Below are 26,242 nucleotides of genomic sequence, written 5' to 3' on the forward strand. Positions count from 1 at the left end.
AATATATATATCATAGTTGAGGTTAAGTACAAGGCACTGTTATTTATAACAGAGAAAAAGGAAATTGTTTTTAAAAATTATAATTATTTAGACAAAAAGGAGTCTATGGGAGATTTCTGGATAATGGGTCCCATATCTGTACCTTTATTGGCTAACTACTGTAAGATGATAATAACATGACTGCACCCTGGGCTTGCACATGGAACATCTGCCCTCTGTACATTTGGACACATTGCATGTATGCTTTTTACCAATGCAAAATGCCTATACCTAGCTAAACCACATGTTATTTTGCTTTTTTTTGAATGGCACTAGGATGGCGTTTTGTATGTTATTATGACACACCAAAATCTATGGGAACTAAAAGGAAAACAGATGGACAATTACTATCGGGGATAATTCGTTTTTTTACCGCATTCCGGAGGAAATTATTCTACCAGGATATCATTACGATAAATAAAATAAGACATTTATAAAATAGACATTTTTTAAAAAATATATATTATTTTGCTTAGAACATTCTTACTTTTTTGAAATTGTGGGCCACTAAGGTCAAGCCCTTCCCCTATGGCACACGCAGCACAGGACGGCTTCATTAAATGCCCCTCTTTGGTTGCCTGAAGGGTTTGCAATGAAGTGTAATGAACAGCAAGTGACTCCGGCAGTGAGCAGGCTCACACAGGGCGATAAGGTATGATGAGAGGCTTTGGAATGCTACCAAATGGGTAATGTGAGATGAAAGCATCTGCATGTAAGGATTACAGTGTGTTATATGGTTCCCAGCAGAGCTAGGCTTTGATAAGAAACACATATTTTTCCATAAATTAGCTTTTGTTTTGAATTTCCTGCTGTGTATATATCCAGCTTGGTGGAATGTGCAGACCCATTTTGGGGTTTCAGCTGTCTATCTGTATTTATCATTTCTCTATACAGCACATGTATTGAAAGCAAGTCTTACATCCGAACTGACACCTCCTAACAGGTTCTCCTTCAGCAGTTCCATCATAATTGACCGAAAAAGCTCTCACCTGCAGCAATCCCACAATCGACAACTCATCTAAGAAAACTTTAAATATCAGAATCAAATGTTCCTGTTGTACCCCTTTATTGCTCTTTACATTGTTTTATTTAGCTATACATGATCAATGAAACATATAGCCATAGATCAATCTTGCATCGGAAACATAAAATTCCTCATTCAATTTCATTGGGAAAAATGATGTGTCTATTTGTGTCAGATGCACAAATATCTATCTAAAGGATGATTCTAAGTCACACCTAACTGATAAATGTGTCCCCCCCGACTGAAGTTCTGCTTCCTGAGTAATGGAAGCCACAATGATCACAAGCTGACAAAGTCTGTTTATCAACCCTTCCTTTAAATTGCTGCTATCAGTCTTAAACACTCTTAAATGGACTTTGTACATGAACAGATTTTTTGAGTAGAGTGACATTGCTGAATCAAGTTTGAGGACAGAGATGCACTTCGGATCAGGACAGAGCTCATTTAACCATTAAAAATACTGTATTTTTTTGCTCAACCTCATACTCTCCTTCCCCAAGATAAAGCATTCTAGCATGGGGTTTGAATAAATATATATGTTAGATTTTATTGTGTTGGTCCTATTTTCAAAATGAAGTGAGAAGAGTACATAAGTGTGCTCAATAAGGTCTTTGTATAGTTATACACAGGGGTGTCTTATGAAGTGTTTCAAGACTGTATATGGTATAGTATAGAAAAATCCGCCATATACTGTAAAGATAAAATGTACTTTGTACTTTGTTATTTCTGTCCTTTTTTATATAAGCAAAGTTTTAACTACTTCTTTTTCTAAGGTTTCCTGAATGTTTCTTTTTCCTGGATTTAATGTTGTGTCCTTTGTCAACACAAGATCGATGATGGCCTAAAGGCTTTGTCAAGAAAGTGACAAAGAAACTGCAATGCAAGGTGCTAGGAGGGCTGTTAATTAAGCCACAAGGCACCATTTTTGTTTTAATTATCCATGATTTCTGATGGTCATATTGATGCTCCATCTTCATAGGGGTTTCCTAGATACTGTCCTTCAGCTACTCCCACATCCTTAGGCAGGGTCGAACTGGGGAGCCCAGGGCCCACCGGGGTTAACTGCTACTCCCACATCCTTAGGCAGGGTCGGACTGGGGAGCTCAGGGCCCACCGGGGTTACTGCTCCAGGGCCCCCCTCCAGCCCCCAGCTGTGTCGGTGCACGACACATATCCGCTTCCATGGCTATGTTTTGTGCGAACGCACTGTTTTTGCTGCAACCTCCCGAGGGAGGTTGCTGCATTAAGAAGCGGATATGGGTGCGGATCTGTGCTGGCGGGGCCCCAACGGTTTTTTCCTGGAGTCCCACCGGCCCAGTCCGAACCTGTCCTCAGGAAACCAGTGTTTATGGAACACCTGTTGAAGATCTATGGGGCTTGAACCTCCCTGCTTCCAGTGCAACATGTTTATCTGTAACTTGGACCCAACATTTAAGCTTGCAGATTTCTGCAGAAATAGGAAGCATAATGCGCTGCCAGATACGAAGGTTATTTCATTGCATCGACAAGCCTTTGTCTGTTGGATTTTTTCTCTTTTTACATCTGTCTTTCCCACTTGTCTCTGCAATAACATCTTTTGTGTCACAAGCGTTTTGGGATTGCCAGCTGAAAAACCATGGCATCGCTTTTGCAACTACTCAACTGTATTTCGTGCTCACAATCAATCCATCTGTTTTCCTTTCTTTGTTAGTGTGTCAAAGAACAGACTCGTTACATTTGTCTGCCAACGGTTTTTAGAAAGCAGATTTTCTTCACACTGTGCCAAATGCTTCTGATGGAATAAAAATAAGTGAGCATTTCGACGGTAAAATATTTTCCAATAAAAGTGTTTAACTGTCTGGAATTATTTCTGTGTTTTCCTTTTCTGTCTCGTATTCAAGATTTGTGGAACGGTGCCCCCACAAACTGCTTATTTACTCTTTTGTTCTATTTCACACCCAACGCAGCAAAGGACCGACTTGCTTAAAATGGCCATAGAAATGTAGAATTATTAGACTATGTCGGACAAACAATATTTTGTGCTAATCTAACTAACCAATCAGATAAATATAAAGTAGTAAAGAGAACAAATCACACGATGCTCAGGCCATTAATTGACAGACAGCAATCGTACAAAAGTTATATCTGACAAATAGTAGTAGTAGTAGTCTCCCATTGATATCATCAGATACATGCACTGATATTATTGTTAGCCAATAGAAATCTTTTAACCAGTCCGATCAACCGATCTCCATAATACAAAAAATGTCGGAACACACCAAAAATTGTACTAACCAAATAGAATTGTATTCAGTGCCATTTCTGATACTTTGCCATTGCTGGTGACACAATGGAGCAGAAATAACCCAGTTCATTAAATAACTTCCTCTACTGCTTGTTTTACTACTGAGAGACAAAAACAAGCTGATTAACAGCAGAGCTTTGAGCCATGTGGGTTTATTTATGCTACTGTTATTCTGCTTTGGCTCTGCTTTTGGAAGTCAGTTCACATGAAATAAGGGGCAATAGTTTTTCAGATCAGAGGACAAATCCACTGTGTAGAAGGGATCACATTTTTAAGTGGTTCAGTAATTTCAGTGTAAAATGCCTACTGCCCATCAGCTGATTCGGCTAAAGGACTTTAGCCTGAAACACTTGCACTTCCCTAATAAATTATGAAACCAGCCTCAGTAACCCTGACTATTTAATCCTTTACTTTGACTTGGACAAAGGGAAGGTGCATAACCTTAATGAAAGTGATTTTTGAATCCAAGTTCCACGGCCAACATGTCATTTTTAAAATTATATTTCCTTCTACAGTGTCCCAAGTCTTTCCTTGAGGAATACATAAGCTCTTCTTATTCAGGGAAACAACCTGCTTTGCAAAGCAATAGAAGAAGAACTTAAAAAATAGAATGCAATACAAATTGTGATTCATCAATTTGACTATCAATATGGGCTTCTTGTTCATGTACAGCATCTATGAGAAACCTCAGTGAATTAGGAACTGTTCAATGAAATGGTTCACCAGCCTTTATTCACTGATTCAAGTATAAACACACATCTCATGTAAATGCACACTGACAAACACTATATCTGTGCTGCTACCACCCAATATAACTAATTAAAATTATAAAATATTATTCAACAGCAATGGATAATACTAATAACTTTAGGGTGGAAAGTAAGAGGCAACAGTCACAGAATAAATGATAAGATGGGGATATCACTCAAGAAGGAACCCTTTAATCATTTTTTAATTTAATTTTACAGAAATAAAAACAGGACAGATGGCCATCTAGATGGACCTTACAAGTTCAACTATTGCTTATAGACTTAGCCTCCTGTTACTCATCTTTTCCTCAAGGCCAATGCCACACCAAGTAATTTAAGTCACCAAATATGACCCTAAAGCAATCACAATATTAGTGATGTTATTCTGTGGGCTGCAGGCTAGGGACATGTGTTAGCTGAGAAGTCCCAGCATTCAGAAGTGGCAGGCCACTACAGCAAACCAATTACTCTGGTTAACAATATAAAAAGTAGTTGCATTCACATTATACTGTCTGGATATATGGTGAACTGTAAAGTGTTGCCTTGAAGATCTATCCAGTTGAGCTGGCCAGCAACAGTCTCTGCTGAAGCGCCTCTTATTTGCAACATGCGACTGATGATATTTAGTGTTACCTCCCTCTGGATTTAATCACCTTATGGTGGCCATACACAGGGAGATCCGCTCATTTGGTGATGTCGCCAAACGAGCGAATCTCTCCCCCCGATATGCCCACATTGAGGTGGGCGATATCGGGCTGATCTAGTGGGCCCTAGGGCCCAGCAATTGGTCCAGAATGTAGGCAATACGGGCGGTCAGATCGTGGGACCACATCAACGATTGACATCTGGCTGACTTCTGGGCAGATATCAATCGGGGATGCCCGTCGGATTCCATCTGTCGGCAGCTTTTATTGGCGCGTGTATGGGGGCCTTAAGGGGCTCACAAATCTCTAAAAAAAACACCTTGTTAAAAATAATACTTTTTATTTTTAAATCATACAGTATTTACAAAATTCAAGCAGATAATGCTGACATAGGCAACCTGCAGCTCTCTTACCGGAGAATGAAATACAACAGGAAATTATAGCTATTGTAACAGCTGGAGCCCTGAAGTTTGTACTATATCTCTCCTTCCTTTCAGTGTGCAAGTATTCTAATCTCTATTTCCAAGGGCACCCACCACTTCTAAGGCAGTTTAAATATTTAAATATTTCTGACTGACAAATTAAGGGACGCTTTCATCTCGATATCTCTTTCATCTACAAAAATATAGATTACGCGGATAGGTTTGGATCTTGAGCAAAGTATTAGTTATAAAAACGCCATTTTCACTTGGCATGTACAGCGTCTGTAGAGTATAATGGAGCAGGTCGTGTCTTCATAATAACACTTAAAGGCAAAGGACAATTATTATTGCTAGTGACAATATTTTTCTATTTTTAACTCATTGCAACTCATGTTTCCTTTATCAGAGAGGGTTTGGGATGAAAACAAGATGGATGGTGGCCCTGGCACATTATTAGACTTATTACAGCACTTGCCAGGGACAGAACTTAGTTGATGATCAGGAACCAATATATTTACGACCTGTCAGCAAGAGGCTTTGCTTGACTAAATACTGTAGCAAAGGAGGCCTTGCACTTTTTTTGCATGATTCCTAATTCCCTGAGGTCTGCTAATCAAAGGCTTGCAAAACTGCAGATCTAGGGTGAACCGCAGCCCGTGTATCAAAGGAAAAGAGGATCAAATCGAAAGCAACTAGATTTTTATCCTTTGATATTTTCAACTCAGCCTTTCCTTTCTCAGTTTTGTTCAGACGGAAAAAAATAAAATCAATAAAAAGTCAAAAACTAGGTTTTTATATTTCAGATTTCCAACACGTTCTCGCTATAATGTGCTGTGAGCTAAGGGGTGTGGGGGTCAATACTACCAACACACAAATTTCAGCAGCAGCTCTTTCCCAGCACAACCAGAATAGCTCATTCCTAGTAAATGGGTTAAAATAGCATTCGGAACCAGCAGCTATATTTTTTCAGAGATCTGGTCAAAGCAATGCTAAGCTGAACTACTGTCACCACTCTAAAGCAAATATAGCTAAAATATAGCTAAATACTGCAGGAAGTAAAGTAATGAATTACAAGCAATAAATAGGCAACATTTCTTGGCCAGCTCTTTAAAATAATTACAGGTATAGGACCTGTTATCCAGAATGCTTGGGACCTGAGGTTTTCCAGATAAAGGATCTTTCAGTAATTAGGATCTCAATACCTTAAGTCTACTAGAGAATCATTAAAACATTAAATAAACCCAACAGGCTGCTTTAGCTTCCAATACAGATTAATTATATCTTAGTTGGGATCAAGTACGAGCTACTGTTTTATTATTACAGAGAAAAAGGAAATCATTTTTTAAAAAGTCGGATTATTTATATAAAATGGAGTCTATGGGAGACAGCCTTCCTGTAATTCAGAGTCTTCTGGATAACGGAAACCCCTTTATCAAGGCCCAATCAATCTAGCCATCCCTTTTTTTATAGATAAAATACATATGATCCATATCACATTTCATCAGCCCAAGTATGTCTGCCTTTATTCTAACCTTCACTACATTTTGAAAGCATATTGAGGATATTTGTCATTGCATTTTGATTCTTTCCCCCCATTTTGATACTTGAAGCCCACTTGGTCTTGTTCACCTTCCATTCTGGCAAAGGGCACAAAGTAACATTTAGCAAAATGTACATGGTTCCTCAGCAAAGTGATTAACAAGGGATATATTTATATTATATGGGGAGGTCTCCTGACTCCTCTTTATCACAGTATAATTTCTGCTCTGCCGGTTATAACAAAATATTTTAACTTTTGTGGTGTTACCAAGAAATTAGTAATAGTAATTGTACTATTATTCTCGTAAAAAATATTTTCATGAGAAATGCATGATTCAAAGCAAGCAAGACTTTCCAATTGTCACCTTTTGCTAAAAAAAAAACAAAAAAAAGGATGCTGGCAGGAAAGCATGTTTGGCAATTGTTAGGAAATCAGGCCAGAGAGGCTGTTGCTTGGGAGGTGCTTTGCTTTTTTTATGAGACAAATGGCACTAACCTGCATTTTTCTGCTCATGCCCTTTTGTCTTTTTAGTTGTATGTATTTAGAATTCGCTTTTTCTGTTTGCCGTGTTGTAAGAGCAGGGTAAAGAGTTGACATTGTTACAAACTAGGAGAGCTGGAAGAATAATGTGCTGGTTTTGAGGTAGCGCTTACACAAAAAGAAGAATAAAACTAGCAAGAAAAATCTCTACATTATTTGCTCATATGAATATCTGCATATTTTAATAAACTAGCCTTACAAATTACCCAGCAACCCCTGAGTAGCAGAAGGTCCCATGGCACCGCATCTCCAGCACCCAAAGAAGTTATCACATTCTTAGTGCTGTGTCTGTGTATGTAAAAGGCTTGCACTGTGCTTGCTGCAGCAGCTCCTCAAACCAGAACTCTTAATGAGCTATAAACATATCTTTCTAAAGTCAATTACATTTCCTCCTCTGATTGTAAGTACCAATTCACCATTCTAAAGGCCCCCATACACGGGCCGATAAATTCTGCTGATATACTGAGTCAGTAGCTTATTGGCCCGTGTGTGGGGCCATTGGACGGGCAGGTTAAAAAATCCCGTCGGATCACGGCCGCATCTGTGTGTGTATGCGGTCCCGCGATCCGACTGCCCGTTTCGGATACATTGCAATCTCATCATTGGGCCCTATGGCCCGCAATCGGATCAGCTCAATATCGCCCACTTCTATGTGGGCATATTGGTGGAGAGATTCACTCGTTTGGCGACATCGCCAAATGAGCGGATCTCTGCGTCTATAGCCACCTTAAGCTCTTGTCTGTTTGCTTGCAATTTGCTTCCATACATAGAACATTTCGTATGGATTTTTTTAAAGGGGATATATACACAGACAGTGCAAAGCTTGTTGTATTTGTTTGCACGGTGCTATCGCATCATTTCCCATGAACAGTAGCTCTATGCATGCCCTGCAGTCGCTACACCAGGGGTCCCCAACCTTACTGACCCGTGAGCAACATTTAGAATTTAAAAGAGTTGGGGAGCAACACAAGCATAAAAATTTTCCTGGGTGGTGCAAAATAAGTGCTGTGATAAGCCATATGGTAGCCCCTATGTGGACTGTCAGCCTACAAGAGGCTCTGTTTGTGAGTACATCTGTTTTTTATGCAACCAAAACTTACCTCCAAAAATAAAAAGGCCACTGGGAGCAACATCCAATGGGTTGGGGGGAGCAATTGCTCACGAGCCACTGGTTGGGGATCACTGTTCTACACTATACCTTTTTGTGAGCAGAGTTCTTGCCTAGAGTACCTATGTATTAGGGTTCATGGACATAACAATACTGGGGATGCGGAACAAATAAACAACCAATGGGATTATTGTGTGGGAATACACAAGGATCAAAACAAAGATACACAGGCATCAACATTTGCATAAAACAAAGATAGACAACATAACTGCTACTTGCATTATAAAACCCTGCAATCACCTAACAGTGTTAAACAGTACTAACCACAATGCACATTATCACGCACTCCTTACAGCTATTATTAAGTAGGATATTATGTATTCTGGGTGATGTAGTTAACACCACTTAGAGCACAACAGTGGCCACTAACAGGTTACATGTCTGACCAATGAGAATATTTTCCTAACTTCCAGCTCTTTTGTTTCTTATTAAATATTTTGTTATCGCCAAGCCTGACATAACAGCCATTTGCATTGTCAATTAAATATTAATGCGACCCAGCATTAAGGCATTGTAAATATTTTGTTATGCTTTGCACTTAGCATAAAATAGGGTTCAATTTCAGTAAGTACAAAATATTTCTATATCCAAACATACCGTATTAAATTACAGTAAATGATTGCCGAAGATAGGGAAAAGCGATTATATTTTAATAGTTAATGTGAATGGTTCAGCCGCTTGGAACAGTACGGAAAGTTCGTAACCACACAGAAGACGCTAAAACTTAGCAATTTCCTCTCTTTTCGGAAGGCCAGCATGAATTTTGTTTTCCTGTACGTAGTTTATTAGAGGAGCTAATGCAAAAATGACAGGGCACACTTACAGATGGTTAAAGCCGCACGACAAGTGCAATTAAGCATGGGACTGTGATCAGTAATGGCAATTAAGTGCACTGCAGGGCAGCATTTATGTAATGGCCACAAAGGCATAAGCTTTTTAAATTAATATCTTTTATTTATATAGCACCCACATATTCCACAGTGCTTTACAGAGATGATACATAATTTTTTGCACCAGTGGAGCTTACAATCTAAGGTCCCTATCCTACTGACACAGACTAAGGCCAATTTCAACAGGAGGTAATAAAGCTGCCTCTATGTTAATTTAGTGTGAGAGGAAACCCATGAAGGCAGGGGAAGCAGTAAACACTGCACCACCATGCTGTCCAAATTGTTTTGGGGATGTGGGGAGCACAAAAGCAGCCTTAAGGGATAAATAGTACATACTACTCTGAGCAAAGGGAAAGCATTAGGATAGGGCAGGGTGTGTCTCCATCCTAGGCCCAGAAAATACCTATGGAAAATATCCAAATGTTAACACTGTTTCCCCGAATGGCTAATGTGTTGGATAAGCAAGACCAGTTTATGTGCAAAATTGATCCCCATCTACTCTATTATTTGGTACATGTATTTTTTAGCTTATGCTTTATTCAGAGGGGCCTAAAGATGGCCATAGACGATACAAATATGATCTTTCCTGGAAAAAAATCTTTCCAGGAGACAATGGCAGATGTTCGGGTGCCTTCAAAGGAGCCTGATCAAAATTTTCCAGCCAGCCTGATTGATGAGCCGACTGATATCCAAGTCCATATCCGTTGGCTCGTCTCCCACCATATACGCAACAAATATCGTACTAAAATGTGTTTTGTACAATATTATCGGTGCATATATGGTCACCTTTACTCTCAGGATTGGGACCTCCAAACCACTATGCTGTTTAAAGCAGGTCTCCATGATCAACTTTAACATTGCTTGTTCTTCTTACTGAATACTAACCTTAGGAATGTCTATGTTATGATATGAAGTCAAATCTGCAAACCACCCCTCCAAATTGTGGCCCCCTGTTGGCGCAAGCCTAACAACTAGAGGCCATTTATAAATGAATTCACCTTTATTTCAGTTAATAGTAGTGTTGTATTTTTGGGATCTATACACTGGTACTTCTCCAGTACTACACTCCTTCCATTTCAACCCAACCTACAGTGGCCAGAATTCTTCATTATAATTTTCTGAGTATTTTATGGCTCTCTCTGTGCTCTTTGGACTGCAGGACTGTGCTCACTACAGTGTCTCTTTAAGATGTGCTCAAGTTTTGCTGGGAAAAAAAAGAGGCAGCTCAGATTCCAAATTGTTGATGTTTAACAAAAACTAAGCTCTGTTTGAGTGCAGAGCCTGAAACAGCAGCCAAGGAGCACAGTTAAAAGAAAATGGCTGGAGGCTACACTAGAGCCAAGAATGAACAGATATGTTTAGTCTTCTTCTAATCAACAGCGACTTTATCAATAGGGTATTAAGCAAAATACCCTGGATAGAAGCATTGCTCCTTTAAGTAGCTTTATCTGGGATTACTGCTGTCATACTGGGTATGGAATCACTCAGCGTGGTGCTAATATACCTGGGTTTTTTTCTTAGGGGAGAAAGTATCACTGTTTGTGTGTGTGCTGAAAATACAAAACAAAAAATGTATAGAAAAGCCGCACAGGGCAGCTTTGGCCAATAGAGATGAACTTTAAAGCTCTGCAACTTATGAATTGTTTGTATCACACTTAAGCCAGGTCTTAGCAGAGTTTTGCACATGCTAAAAACAACAAAGTGCAATCCATAGAGACAGATTCTAAGAATCAGGTTTTCTGATAGATGTTCCAGTTTATGTTAAATTAGTTGATATTTATTGTACCCCTTGAATACTGTGCATCTATGTGTGTATATCTGGACTGGATCATAGGGGTGCCATTCAATGTGGGGAGCCATTCACTTTGCATACTGTACATATCAATGGTGTCATTTACCAGTAAGTTTTTGAGTCAGATAACTACGCCAGACATGCACCCACTTACACTGTGAGATCCCCATCAGCACAAAATGTAACTGAACACAAAAAGAATAAAGAACACAGCCATGCCCCTTCTTACCTATGAAGTATGATAGTAGTATTGCCAGTAGTACCGATACTCCTACGGCGCAGAGTGCTGTACATTTCCAGCTACAGTACTTGGAGGACTTTTTGAATTTAAAAGCACTTCTTGATAAGGTGTTTCGAGGAAGTGGTCGGGTGGGAGGGGTATAAACAGTGCCAGATGCCATTGTGTACCCTGGTGTAGCAGTGCTGAATAGTGGAGTCGTCCCTGTTCCTGTTTTGAACAGAAAATGCCTGTGAAAGACACAAAGGAAAATATTTATTAATATTGTGTTTAACAAATGGAGGGAAAACTGTGTTTCTTAACATTCCTGTTGGAACACACCATGTGTTTGACATGGCCTGAAAAATATGATATGCATCACATTATGTACTATTCTATATATGTACTATAACAGCTGGATGTAGTGGCACTGGAAGTATTTTAATGTCCCACAGACAACATTTTTTAAAATGGTTTACTCACTTTACCACAGGTGCTATTATGCTCATTCAGCATCACATCCTGCCAGAGACTATTACTATAGGCACCATCTCTCCCTACTATACCTGCTATCCCACAGTCACACTCCCTTCCCAGAGACTATTATCCCACTGTTACTATAGGCACCATCTCTCCCTACTATACCTGCTATCCCACAGTCACACTCCCTTCCCAGAGACTATTATCCCACTGTTACTATAGACACCATCTCTCCCTACTATACCTGCTATCCCACAGTCACACTCCCTTCCCAGAGACTATTATCCACTGTTACTATAGGCACCATCTCTCCCTACTATTCCTGCTATCCCACAGTCACACTCCCTTCCCAGAGACTATTATCCAATGTTACTATAGGCACCATCTCTCCCTACAATACCTGCTATCCCATAGTCACACTCCCTTCCCAGAGACTATTATCCCACTGTTACTATAGGCACCATCTCTCCCTACTATACCTGCTATCCCACAGTCACACTCCCTTCCCAGAGACTATTATCCACTGTTACTATAGGCACCATCTCTCCCTACTATACCTGCTATCCCACAGTCACACTCCCTTCCCAGAGGCTATTATACCACTGTTACTATAGGCACCATCTCTCCCTACTATACCTGCTATCCCACAGTCACACTCCCTTCCCAGAGACTATTATCCCCACTGTTACTATAAGCACCATCTCTCCCTACTATACCTGCTATCCCATAGTCACAATCCCTTCCCAGAGACTATTATCCCACTGTTACTATAGGCACAATCTCTCCCTACTATACCTGCTATCCCACAGTCACACTCCCTTCCCAGAGACTATAATCCTACTGCTACTATAGACACCATCTCTCCATACTATTATTGCTATCCTACAGCCACAGGCCCTTCCCAGAGACTTTTATGCCATTGATCCATGCATCTTCTCACTTTACAGCGCAGTCTGGCCTACAACTATAGATCATTGCCAGAGGTTAATATCCCAGTTCCACATGTAAGACAGTTCTGCACAGTCAAGATCGGATTGTTGGGTGCATATGTTTGCTTTCCCATAAACCTGCTTATCTGATGAGCCCCAATACATGCAGGGCCCAGTGTACTTGCTCTGAACCACTTCTGAACGACTCTCACAGTTCCAGTGATTGCATTTATTGCGTAAATATAAGCTACACATTAAAATCCGCTGAGGACATGGAAATGCGTACACTGTCACTTTTCAGCATTGACCTTTTCCAAGGGTGCCGGATGCATTAGCGTAGCACAACGATGCTATTTGTTAAGCTCAAAGTTTGCTACAGAAGCACTTTTTTTCCTGCGTGAAAGAAGCAATCTGTGCTGCCTGTGCGTTTCCCTTCTTTAGTTTATTTGTATGCTTTTATGAAACAAGGACTTCTCTCCAAGGGAAATTGGTAATATATTTAATGTGTCCTTTATCTGTCTAAAACTTGGAATGGATGAAGCAGAGAAAAGGCTTGTACTTTTAATTTAAAACCTACTATTTATGGTTTCAGTGCAACACCTTGCCTGGACACTGTCCTGTAAATAAAAACAATTTACAAGGATGAACTGGAAAATAAAATATTCCAATGAGCAGCTATACATTAGGGACTGGACATTTATTTACAGCTCTATCTTTTCCATCTCACCGCTGTGCCGGAGAGCATTAAACACAGACAGTGTGTACTTTCATCATGTAATTTTAAGAAAACCCTTTCAAGCATGAATCTGTCGTAACAGTTGAAGCCCTAGTCTAGTTTGTCTCTATGATTCATAGCTAGCCTCACCAAAGTGACCACTGTTCTTAATAGAGGAATCAGATTTATTTACTTTTTACTGTTACTTTATGTTACTCTGTTTAAACTTGGAGACTTGTATTAGGACTGAGGGTAGCGCCTATCTGGAACATGTATTTTATGCTAATCTTTGCCATGTTATATTAAATGCTAATAGCATAGTGTCACAATCTATATGGAAGGGCTTTTTTGTCTTTGCATCTGGCAAATTATATATAACACATTCCGTAAGCGAATAATAAGGTTGTTTTTTTTTTTTTTAACTTCTGGTTAGATTTGTGTTCTTTGTCACATGTTCCTTGGCACTTATGGGGATAACTTTATAAATCACTTACAATCCAAGAATCAGTGACTGTTAATATCGCAATGCAGCATCTGATTTTTTTTTTCTTTCCATCCAAACACTAACATTTATATAAATTTTTGTTTAAAAGAAAATATCATAGATATACACAAAGGGTCAGGGTCACACTAGTATGAAACTGACTAGTAATAACTGCACTGGTAAAGGGGCTGGGCAGAGGATAATTCAACAAGCAAGCCCCCATTAAGGCCATGGCACGCTCCAAGCGATCACCTGCTGTGGGGGGAATAGAGCACTCTCTATCTTTTCCGTGAGTGCTCATGCTGTTGGGGAAGGCATATTAAGCTAAGCAGGGAGCATGTTAACTCAGCTGACACTCTCTTTCCATGCCTGTCCCCGTAAGGGGCTATTTGTCACATCACGGGCAAAAAATATTTAACGTTGTGACAGTAGCCTAAGGGTGCAATTCAATTAAATGAAATAAACAGATTAGTGTTTTTTTTAACAAGTTTATTTGTTTAAGCATTTCAGTTGCAGAAGTTTCAGTCACCGCAACACAGGATGCCTCAAACTTGCATCAAAGCACATTTCTGCCTGAATAATTGTCAAATCACTGGTTAAAGGGCTGCTACACCTTCAGTTGTTGTTGTGTTCTATCCCACCCCAAAGATTCTGTTGCAGTTGATGTCCTATCTAAAATGCCATTTTCTCAGACTGGCTAGTCACAAGCTTCTATCGCCTTCCATAACTGAGCAAATGTGTTATAATTCACTAAGAAGAAGCCAGACGGGAACATAGCCAAGTTATCAAATAATAATTTGGAGTGTGACTAAAAAAAAATCATGGGCATAATGAAACATAATGACTGCACAGTAACACCAATTAATTAGTGGCAAGCAGAACTTTGCCTTTATGGTACAGAGAAATGCAATGATATCCTTTTCTTGCACAATTCTGCAGTAAATTGGAAGGTTCAGATGACTCTAAAGAGCATATTAGAACTGTTACATGCTCTGTGCCAAATTATTGCAGTAATATTCCTAAATATACAAACTACACTTATTAACTGAACCAGTATTCTCTCAGCACACCCACGGGGCGCATTTCAGCACAGAATACCAAAATTATGCTTTTTTGCATCTAAAAGGGTGGACAGCAACAGATTGGCCTCTGATGGTTTATCTATGCAATTGGAGAAAATGCTGTGTGCCACTGGCCTATTGGAAGCAGAGAAGAACTTTCATGGTTGTATTTCAGGTAGTCTTTGTTCATGGCCCATTAAAGGGGCAGTATACCCCCGGTTTAACACATGCCCAAAGAATAGGGCTTGTGCTTACCATTTTTATTGCTTGTTGTGTTAATCAAATCTTTGGTTTCTGTTATTTCTTGAGCTAAAAAGGGCAAACAAGGAAATGAAAGCTACTCCATGTTTGCTCCTTGCAGTGTAGATTATCAGTGTATAGCCCTGTGGCTGTTTCATTAGAAGGAGTCCAATATGCAGGGGGATTTTCAATTTTTCTACCTTGTGAAGACCAAATACGGAGTAGCTTCTGAAAAGAAGGTATATTGCTCCTTTAAAGGGGTTGTTCACCTTTAAATTAACTTTCAGTATGATGTAGAGAGTGATATTCTGAGGAAATTTGCAATTGGTTTTCATTTTTTTGTTAAATGGTTTTTGAGTTATTTAGCTTTTTATTCAAAACAGCTCTCCAGGTTGTTATTTCAGCAATCTGGTTGCTAGGGTCCAAATTAGCCTAGCAATCATGAATTGATTTGTATAAGAGACTGGAATATGAATAGGAGAGGGTCTAAATAAACAGTTGAGTAATAAAAAGTAGCAATAGCAATAAATGTGTAGCCTTACAGACCATTTGTTTTTAGATGGGATTAGTGACCCCCATTTGAAAGCTGCAAAGAGTTAGAAGAAAAAGGCAAATAATTAAAACTATATAAAAAAAAAATAATGAAGGCCAATTGAAAAGTTGCTTAGAATGGGTCATTCTATAAAATACTAAGGGGGTTATTTATCAAAGTCCTAATTTATCTCAATATTTTCTGCTACAAACTCAAATCAAATCCACCTGGGTTTTTTTACGCTTATTTATTATTATATTTTCCGGAAAACTTGCTTTGCAGGGGAAAAAAAATCTGATTTTCGCGGGGTTTTTTTTCAGATTTTTCCATCCGACTTTCATTTTCGTGGTATTGCACGAAACCCAGCGCACATCAAAAAATCATTGGGATTTCTCCCATTGACTTATATGCAACCTCGACAGGTTTGAGATGCCGGATTTTCAGATTCAGATTTTTCCATCCTTGGGGTTTAAATAAATTCTGAAAAATTTGTGATTTTTTTAAAAGTCCGATTTTATTAAAAAAAAGCTTTTTTTTGTGATTTTTGCATTCCGAATTTAGTAAATAACCCTCTAAAAGTTAACTGAAAGGCGAACCACCCCTTTAAGAATACACGGTCATTTGCTCTCAATATCGCTACGATAAAAGGATTCAGCATATTAGTGCGACACAGAGCTCTGAGGGGACAAAAAAGAAGATGCCACATGATTGTATATCACAGCAGGAGCCACTGCTTTTATAGCAGATACGTGTCACTTGGGTAAAGGATTGGCTATTAGGACACTATACATGAACTGAGTTTTCCGGCAGTTCCGGAACATAAGCTCTTCTTTTGTCTATCTGAGTAGAACTTCTTCTCCCAGCCTCAGAATTCTCATTAAAACTTCTTAAAACATTTCCGTTGAAAAGCAAATGCAGGCAAATCATCGGCGTTGTTTCAAAGTGTCTGGCAGTACAGAGTGAAAGATCAGAGAGCAAGGTAGTGATTTCTGCCTCCATCTACACAATATTTGTTTATTCAAAAGGAGATGCACATTCCCAGAGACACTGCTAAACCGTGACCCAAAAGAATCGCGTTTATCTCTCAATCCGCACATTTTCAAGGATAATACTTAAGATCTTGTCAATTTGTTTGACAAGATGTCAACATGTTTTTTTTTTTACTGCCTTCAGCCCCACATCATTTGGCTACTTATGTCCCATGTGCTCGCAAGCCCTACAGCTAAGATGATTTTCAAATTACCAGCGATTCTATAACAGAAGTGTCAGTTTTGATGAAGTCTGCAGAGGAATGTAGGAAGCGGGTATGGAGAGGCTGTATGTAAAACATGAGGGGCTTGTTGCTGACATAGTTACGGTGCTAATTATTTCCCAGTTAGAGTGCCGTGTATGTGGAGGTGAACAGCTTAGGTTTCCATCTGAACTAGCTAACAATTATTATCAGACATTGGGATTGCAGTGTGTTGCCACAGCTCTTCACATACAATATAGCTTTTAGACGTGTTGCATCCCTCCCAAACAGCACCGTATCTTTAACTCCCTAGGGAGCATTCAAAGGATTTAATGGAGGCACGGCCAACCTGCAGACCCCTAGCTGTCTCCAAATTACAACTTACAGCCTCCCTGACAGAGAAATGATGCATGCGGATGTTGGCGGGACACTGCTTGGACATCAGCTATTAAAAGCATCCACACAACACAAGTGACCATTAATATATTTTAAAGGGTGCGTTATACCTTAATAAAGTTCTATATGAACTACAAATTACTTTTTGACCTCAACAGAAATGACAATCCTACTTAGGAGCTCAGGAATACTAGTCTATACTAGTACTATACTGTACTATACAAATAGCGCTATAATGTTTTTTCTTTTTTCGTGACATTTTCTTGTCTCCACATACAGTATGTGTTCATTGGCAATAACTTGTATTTTTCTTTCTTTATAATAGTGGTATTTAATGGTAGAGAGAACCCTATCCACAAACGCTTATAATCAAACATGGAGGGACAAAGATCAAACACAAGCGAGACAGATATGACAGCAAAACAATATAATATAACAGAGCTTGGTGTAGATACCACTGATCACCATGTATCTATTGTAAATAAAATTGACATTATTTGTGGCTAAAACACCACTGTGCATAACTAGGGCATTTCATACCCACTTACTCGTCTACTATGTTTTGCATACCTCCCAACTGTCTCGTTTTTCATGGGACAGTCCCAATTTTAACAGCCTAGCCCGCAGTCCTGGATTGTTACTGAAATGTCCAGAGTTTCTGTTTGATCTCATGCACTAACTCCAGAAATAGATACAATGTTTCTGAAACGTAATTAAATAAGAGGCTTTTGGCAAAGAGACCAGAATACTCAGCACCTGCAGTTAGATACATTTGTAACTATAAATGTAAGCAGACTTGCAGCTTAAAGGAAAACCAAACCCTTGCTACTAAAATCCCCTACCCCCTACCCTACATAGAACCCTCTCCCTGCTCTACCCCCCCAGCCTAGGTGGTACCGTTGCTAAATGCCCATAACACTTTACTTACCCTTTGGTGCAGATTCAGGGCATCGGAGTTCAGGGCAGTCATCTTCTTCTCTTTGGTAATATTCGGGAATAGAGCGGCATATCTGCGCATGTGCAGTTGGAGCAATGTGCATGTGCCAAAAGTCACTGAAATTGCAGAGCACCGGAAGAAGACTCAAAGATTACCGAATCGGCTGAAGATGGCGCCCATGAACTCCACTGGACAGAATCTGCACCAAGGGGTAAGTAAAAAAGTTGGGGGGCACTTGGCAAAGGTATTACATAGGCTTGGGGGAGGTCTATGTAGGGTAGGAGGGAAGGGGATTTTAGTAGCAAGGGTTTGTTTCTCCTTTAGGACAATTCACTTTCATTAGCAAAACTGTAATAACACATAAAACATGACCCTAAAAACCCCAGAAATGTGTTCTGATTTCCATAACCCGCCAAATTTTGTGGGTGCGGACACAAAATGAACAATGTCGAAAAACTTTTTGCCTCTCTTTCTGATGGTTTTGCTATGAATGAATACTGATGCCAGTAGATGTCGGTAGTAGTCAGCAGTACTTGGTTTTATACAAGAGTAGAGAGTAGCACAAGGGGGTAGTTGGCTGTGAAATGGCTTTATTGTGACCTGTCATTTTTTGGGTGCATTTCTGTCAGTATTGCTGGTTCATGTTTGATTTGGAGGTGGCAGTGTCTCAGTGGTGACTGTGTTCCACCCCTATAGCGAATCATCTGAGAGGCGGGTATAAATATATGAAGTTATGGGTGGTACCATTGTGCTAGCCAGGGTTTGCTAGGGTGAACAATGGCATTTGTCATCACTGTCAACAAGGGGATACAACTGAAAGTTCTAATAAAGTTATGTGCAATTAATTTGCCACTCATACAAGTGCATCACCTGGTTTATATGGTTTCTAGGTTAAAGAAGAATGGCTGACTTAACTCCTCACAGAACTTTAGTTTGATTCTATACCAGACACAATTTATGTTCTACCAGTGTTTGCATGGGCTTCCTCTGCACTATTTCCCACTTGCACCTACTATGGGCAGGTTAACTGGTTTCTGAACATAATGATTCCCTGCTGTGTATGTGTGTCTGTGATAGGTGGCAATGATCGGACATTCCTCTACTGCATAAAATATAAAGACAAAGTTGGATGCAAAGAACATCCATGACATAGTGACATAACAGTTTCATGCAATTTAGATGGATGTTCTCTTGTATAATGACTTGTTACACCAGGCTTTCTTGGCTTGTGTGAACTCATTGCAGATCTTAGCCATGAACAAAAATTAAACATGGCAGCATGAATTATTTTATGTTGCAAAATGTTCTGTGGGATCCTGATACAACTGGAACGCACACGCAAACGCACTGCATAAATTGCTAAATTGTGATCACATCTATCATTTTTTCTCTGCACATATATGTTATCTATTAACTGACCATTAATTCGCTAATTGTTAGCTTGCTAATCATTACTTTCTTAAAAGAAGTTATTGATAAGTCATAGAAGTTATTCATTAGTGCTTTATTTTGCAATGCTTAGGGGGTTACTTACTAAATCATGTATTTTTACGGTTGAGGTTTTTTTTGGACAAAAACTAAATTTTTTTGTGTAAAAAAACAAACACATTTTTTGAGATTTATTATATTATATTGCAAAAAGCTAGAATCCAAAAATCTACCATCTCAGACCTGTCAGGTCATGTATAAGCCAACAGGAGATGCTCCTATCCCAATTTGAAGATATTGTGGTTTGTGCTGGGTTTAGCCCAATAATCTGAAATATTCAGGGGTTTTGGGTCATAAACCCAAAAAAAAACAACAATTGACGAGAAAAGTCCAAAAAAATCATATGATTCTGTTTTTCTCTAGATTTTTTTTTGAGTTTTTTACTGATCCAATTTATTCGAGTTATTTTCGTAAAAAATAAGGCAAAATCTGGGAAGGGTGTTTGGTTGAGCTTTTATTTATTAAAATAATGACTTAAATCCAGATTTTAATAAATAACCCCCTTATCCTTGGTTCAATAAGCAGAAACTGGAGTTTGACCTAGTGCAAGTAACACTTAAATGTTAGCTCTTATATTTGCATAAATAATCATACTTTAGAAAACACAGAGTTTGCGTTAATTGTTGAGTTTTTAAAAAAAAATTATATTAGTAACGGGCAATAAATTAAAGACCATGTTGATGAATTTTAGTCAAGGGACCCCTGAATTACGGCCATTCATGTTCATGTAGGTTCTCTCCAGTTGTCATGTGTTGGTTCCATTCATGAGGGGGATGGGGCAAATTGTATTCTACTTGTGCACTTAAGTTGCCAAGCAACAACACAAGTGCTGGTGTTGGAGATTAAACACAGTTAAAGGCCAAAGAGCTATATGAAAATAGTTCTCTGCATTAGCACAGCCTTATTTACAGAGATTATGTTTATAGTATATGGCATTTTAGTACATTACCTGTAATGTCTCTGTGGAAAACCCATCATTGGATACACTGTTATCATATAAACACAGTTTGGTCACAGGTTTAGCTTGTGTTTTTATGGACAGTGTATACAAATGTGGATATTGGTGGCTAGTAGATCTGTGCCTACTCTCCAACACTCTCATATTCCTGTTGCAAAGGTGCCATGGGCTGTATAAAAAAAAGGATAGGCAAAGGCAAGTAGTGGGTGTGTTTGACTGGATTGTTAGCATATCATGGATTGATCAGGGTTTACCTAAAAGTGTCTCAGAATGTTTGTAAGGATATAATTGCAGCACTTTATTGCACTACATATAGTAACTAGTCATAAAGGCTGTGATATGTGTGACTGTTCTGCAACACATATTAGTTTATATGTGCCCCACTTCCCAACCTTCCGAGGCATAAAATCAGCAATGCAAGCTAGAGCTCTCTCTCCCGCACCACATTAGAATTTCTTTCACCGAAAAAGCAGTGCTTAAAGACAGCAAAATGGAATTAAAAGTGAAAAGAAAACTTGTTAAATAGAAATGCTTTTGCCGCTGACAGCTAGATTGTTCTGTAAGTGACAGCCTAACTTTTTGGGCTTGAAAGCTGAATACACAGCTCTGTCATCTGAACAAAACCACTCTCCCAAACATCAGCATATCAGTTGTTATAAACTGGGCTGCACAATCCCATATTTAGCACTTTCCTGTCAATCTGGGAATTTCTGCAAATATTAGCTGAACAGTTCCATTAGGGCAAGTTAGACTACAAGTATACAGAACTAAACTAGAATATAAATATATATTATTATATACGGACATTCTTGTGAAACAACAGCAAAAACACTTTAAGTTGCATTATTTCTGGAACACATAGTCAAATGATACTTAATATACATTATGACCAGAAAAATCCAGGTCCGTACCAGATTCACCTTAATGCCAGCAATCCTGCTATAACACCGCCCAGTTTTTCTGAAGCCCCTCCACCTTTTCACTTTTTTAGAACTGTTCCAGGAAAAAGTAGAAGAGCTTTAATGTTATGGTATGTTGTATGTTGAGCACCAGCATACATGTTTTATGTGATCTTAGGTGAGACACATTAAATAACATATTTAAATCCCCCTTTAGAATTTTGGGATATTAGAACACATGAATCACCGACAAAAACAAATACGACCAAACTACATGTTGGCAATAAACTGGAGGACTAAAAGGTGATAAAGGCTTAAGAATTAAATATTTCAATTGCAAGCAGATACAGTACATGAATTTATAGATGAGGATCATTATAATGTATCATTTCAGCTAATTTTCAGCCCACAGTGAGTGCATAGCCTGTTGGATCAAGCACAATACATACTAGAAGCATGGATTTCCATAAGTCACTTCTATTGGCTTTAAAAAGTACAATATTAGGAAAAGGATGAACAGCCCAGTGCTGAAAGAACCTATTTGTGCAATGATGGCAAAGCAATTAAGGGTGCATGAATATAATATGTAGAAAAGTGCACATACCTATCCTTCCGGGTGCTGCATATATTCAGCGGAGGAATGTACGTGGATAGAGACTGCATGTTGTTGTGCTAGCTGTAGCATGAACCCGGGTGCTATTCTGCACAGCTCTGCATGCATGAGCAAGTGTGTAAGCTCGTCTTCAGTAAACCCACCCAGTCACAATGACATGGGGAATAGCCTTTGAAGTGAGTGGCTACCAGTGCAGCCTACAGATAAGCCCTTACTTAATTCCCAGTGTTGTCCAGCTACTTGTGCTCTGCTATATAATTAGTTGCATTGAAGAAGCGGAGGCAGACTCAAAAGGCCGGCACAGCAGGCAACTCACTATTTATTTATCAGGTTTTTATATCTATTGCCTTTGGGCTAATAGGGATATTGGTGTATACACAGGGAAGGCAAGGCACAAACACTAGTAAATAAGATAAAATCCACATGCAATCTTTCTACAAGTATGCAGACCTATATCAGCAAATCTGCAGAATAAATCTGATAAAATATATTACAGATTCATCCAGGAAAAGCTTCATTTACATATGTGTTCCAGCACCAAAATGGTGTCACACAGTTATTTTAGTATATATTCCGTTACACTTGGGACCGGGGGTTTCACAGGTTTCTGTATTAAAACGCCCATGCCTTAGGGCTACTTAAACATTAACCTTTCACTGCCAGGGGCCACAGCCACTCTGTAACAACACATGGGTAAAAACAATACAATTCCCAATAATGAGAAATGACTGCAAAAAGGAAGAATCGATGATTCTGGTATTAATGTAGCTTCCTTGCCAGAGACATAGATTCAACATTGTTGGCGTGGACAGGGTTTAAAACTCAATAGGACTCTCTACCAATCCGCTAGCTACAGTAGTTTTTATAACTGGGCTATCATTACAGAGAAAAAAATCATTAAGTGAAAAATAAGACTTGTTTGTTTCAATGGGACATGGAAAGGATATTTTGGAGTTTCTCGATAATATATTCTATACTAATATATATGTGTGTGTGACCGAGCAGCTGTTTATATCTGAATAAGGAAGGACTTCAGGTTCAGTTATGATAATGCTCTATAGCTGCCATGCTCCTGTGGGTTATAGTTAGCACAGTTAGACTCATCCCATGTGCATGTAGACTTGGCATTAGGAGAATCTCCAATCCTGAAAAGCATTGGAAGTGAAACTGACCTATATACGACACAGTATTAAACGCATTGCTTATTCCAGCTTTCAAAAAGCAGGGCAGGTTTTGTGAGAGGCCCAGTATGAGCTGTGTGCCTAAGGCTGCAGTCTCTTTAGTCTTCTGCTGAATAAATAACTATCAGAGCCAAACGGAACAGGTGACTGTACAATTCGGTGAAAGCACAAGCAGCAGTCGCATGAACAATGAGACTCTCTCTCACGAGCAAAGGGCACCGTTATTTTAACACGTTTGTCAATTGAAAACCACATGGCTTATATTTCTATTGCAAAAAGTAATAATATCAACTACCTGGTCTTTATATACTCTTGTCCAAGGATCATTTAAGTAGTCACCAGAACATATAACTATTACTGGTCTTACTTTGCTTTAAAACAAATTTTATCTTCCATTCTATTGTGTACACAAAATATTCTGCATATTTGCAAATATATATACGTGCAATGGGATCTGCTGCATTACTTGCTTATGCTAAGGGAATTTTTCATAGACAAGCACCACCTATTTATGCTTCAATTTTGTTATGACCACTTTATGGAGATACAAATTTCTTGATTCTAAAAAATGCTTAATGTACAGTAAATCCTTTTGTTAGATACACAATGGTCATGCAGGAATTCAATTCATTCATTGGTGGTCACATTCAGTGTAGATGTTGGACCTGAGGAAGGCCTGATGAAGTGGACTGTAAAAGGACAGTCTCAGCTATTTTCTTCTGGATTGGCCTAACATAGATTTCCTATCTGGTTGAGATGAGTGCGCATAAGATTGGTTACTGACTGAGACCTTAAAACCCTGTGGGCCAACTACCCACTTCATCACCTGTGAAAGATGTCAGAAGGCCACGCATCACTCAAACTTTCCATCTGATTAGAGCAAATTGGTGGGGGACCAGTACCTTGGAAAAAGGGGTTGTACTTCTCCCTTAAAACTCGTTACTTTTAATTTAGTTTTACAACCTTCCACCTCTATGCCACATCGTCATAGGATGTGTTTGCCTTTCCCCATTTATTCTATAGCACTGAAATCATGGCTTCTTTGGATCATAATCAAAATACGTGTTACAGTAACTCAGCACCTGCAAAGAGTTTAGTTCAGGGGTGTCAAACCTGAGGCCTGAGGGCCGCATGCGGCCCAGGATGGATATGAATGTGGCCCAGCTTGAAATGTGGCCCGAGGAAACATCATAATAATGTAATAATAAGTCTATTTAATATCCAGGTGTCCCATATTCCAGTGAATAGCTCCATCTAGTTATCCATGGTACTGTAGTTATTTTCTGTGTATTTTCTTTACTTTTACAAATCAAAACAAATCAAAAGTGTTTGTGTCTTCACAGTCAGGACAGTGAGGTTGTCGGGTCGTGATGGCTGATTCAGTTAATGCCTTTAAGAATGGCTTGGATGATTTTTTGGACAGACATAATATAAAAGGCTATTGTGATAATAAGCTCTATAGTTAGTATAGATATGGGTATATAGAATTTAATTAAAAGTAGGGAGGGGTGTGTGTATGGATGCTGGGTTTTCATTTGGAGGAGTTGAACTTGATGGACTTTGTCTTTTTTCAACCCAATTTAACTATGTAACTATGTAACTATGTGCATTTCGTGTGAGGCCCCAGACAATTATTCTTTTTCCAATGTGGCCCAGGGAAGCCAAAAAGTTGGACACCCCTGGTTTAGTTGAAGACTATCCAAGCTATCCTGGCTATTTTAAATTTATACATGAATATATATGTGAATGGTAAACATGTTTATTTAAATGTTGTTTTAAAATATTTGCAGTTTTAGGTCTGCATTACAATGTTCATTTAAAGTATAAGTTTGCCAGTTAAGTAGTTAAAACCCAAACTTTAGAGCAAGGCTTTTATTCTAGCTGATTTTTTTTCTCTCTGCACCCAAATGTGTGCGTCTACTACTCTTCACTTATCCATGTTATAATAGCTACAGGCTCTAGGTATCTGGTCCCTCATAATGACTAGGAAAGGATGAACAATTTAATGACAAGGGTGTAACCAAGAGATCCTCAGCAGAGCAGACAACATACCAATCCTTATGACTGAGCAGGAAGGAAACTAAGACGAGAAAGTTCAGCAATCTCTACTTACGTTCACAGAACATTATACAGATACCCTGCATACCACAATAAAAAAAATCCCTCTTAAAATCCTTGAAGTGACTTCAATCTATCATCATTGTTTAGTTAATATCGGGGGCAATGAGGATGTAAGGGCCTTCTCCCAATGGACTACGATTTTTATAGGTACTTCTTTAAATAGAACTGCACGGAAGGCTGAGACAAAGCTTTTTGCTTCATCTTCCACATACACATCTGCAGATATTCTCATTATCCCATTCAGGTCCCTTCAACAATGAAGCAATTGTAAGGATAGCCGAAGTTCAAGAAGGAGAAAGGATTGGGGCCAACACAATCACAATCAAAGAAACGAAGAGAACAGCTTTGAACAAGAATATTATTAAACTCCACTAAGACCATCTAGTCATATGGACTTGCTATACCCAAAGAGAAGGGAATACATATTGCGCTACTAATAACATTATAAGCAGCAAATATAAGAATCCATAGGGCTCATTAATTAAAGGCACGATGACATAATATTGCCCCTTTTTATTTGTATTTTGCTCCAATTAGTAAATACGCCCTTGCATATTCAACAAAAGTCAATTGATGACAAATTATAGAATTATTCTAAATGCTGTGTTTTCTTTTTGCCAATGCTTTTCACACTGGGGGTTTTATTTGGTCATTTGATAAACATATAT

At 38.9% G+C, this 26,242-nt stretch overlaps 1 protein-coding gene across 4 annotated transcripts in view; it reads right to left on the minus strand.

Moving 5' to 3' along the window:
- LOC108698820 (teneurin-3) overlaps positions 1-26,242 on the minus strand; it is a 299,615-nt gene that overhangs the window by 126,783 nt on the left and 146,590 nt on the right. For all 4 annotated transcript variants that reach the window (XM_041589114.1, XM_041589120.1, XM_041589113.1 and 1 more), the window contains exon 4: positions 11,322-11,560. In XM_041589114.1, coding sequence (XP_041445048.1) covers positions 11,322-11,560 — 239 coding nt within the window. The remainder of the gene's footprint in view (positions 1-11,321; positions 11,561-26,242) is intronic.

This window comes from Xenopus laevis, chromosome 1L (assembly GCF_017654675.1).
Source record: "Xenopus laevis strain J_2021 chromosome 1L, Xenopus_laevis_v10.1, whole genome shotgun sequence".
Lineage (NCBI taxonomy): Eukaryota > Metazoa > Chordata > Amphibia > Anura > Pipidae > Xenopus > Xenopus laevis.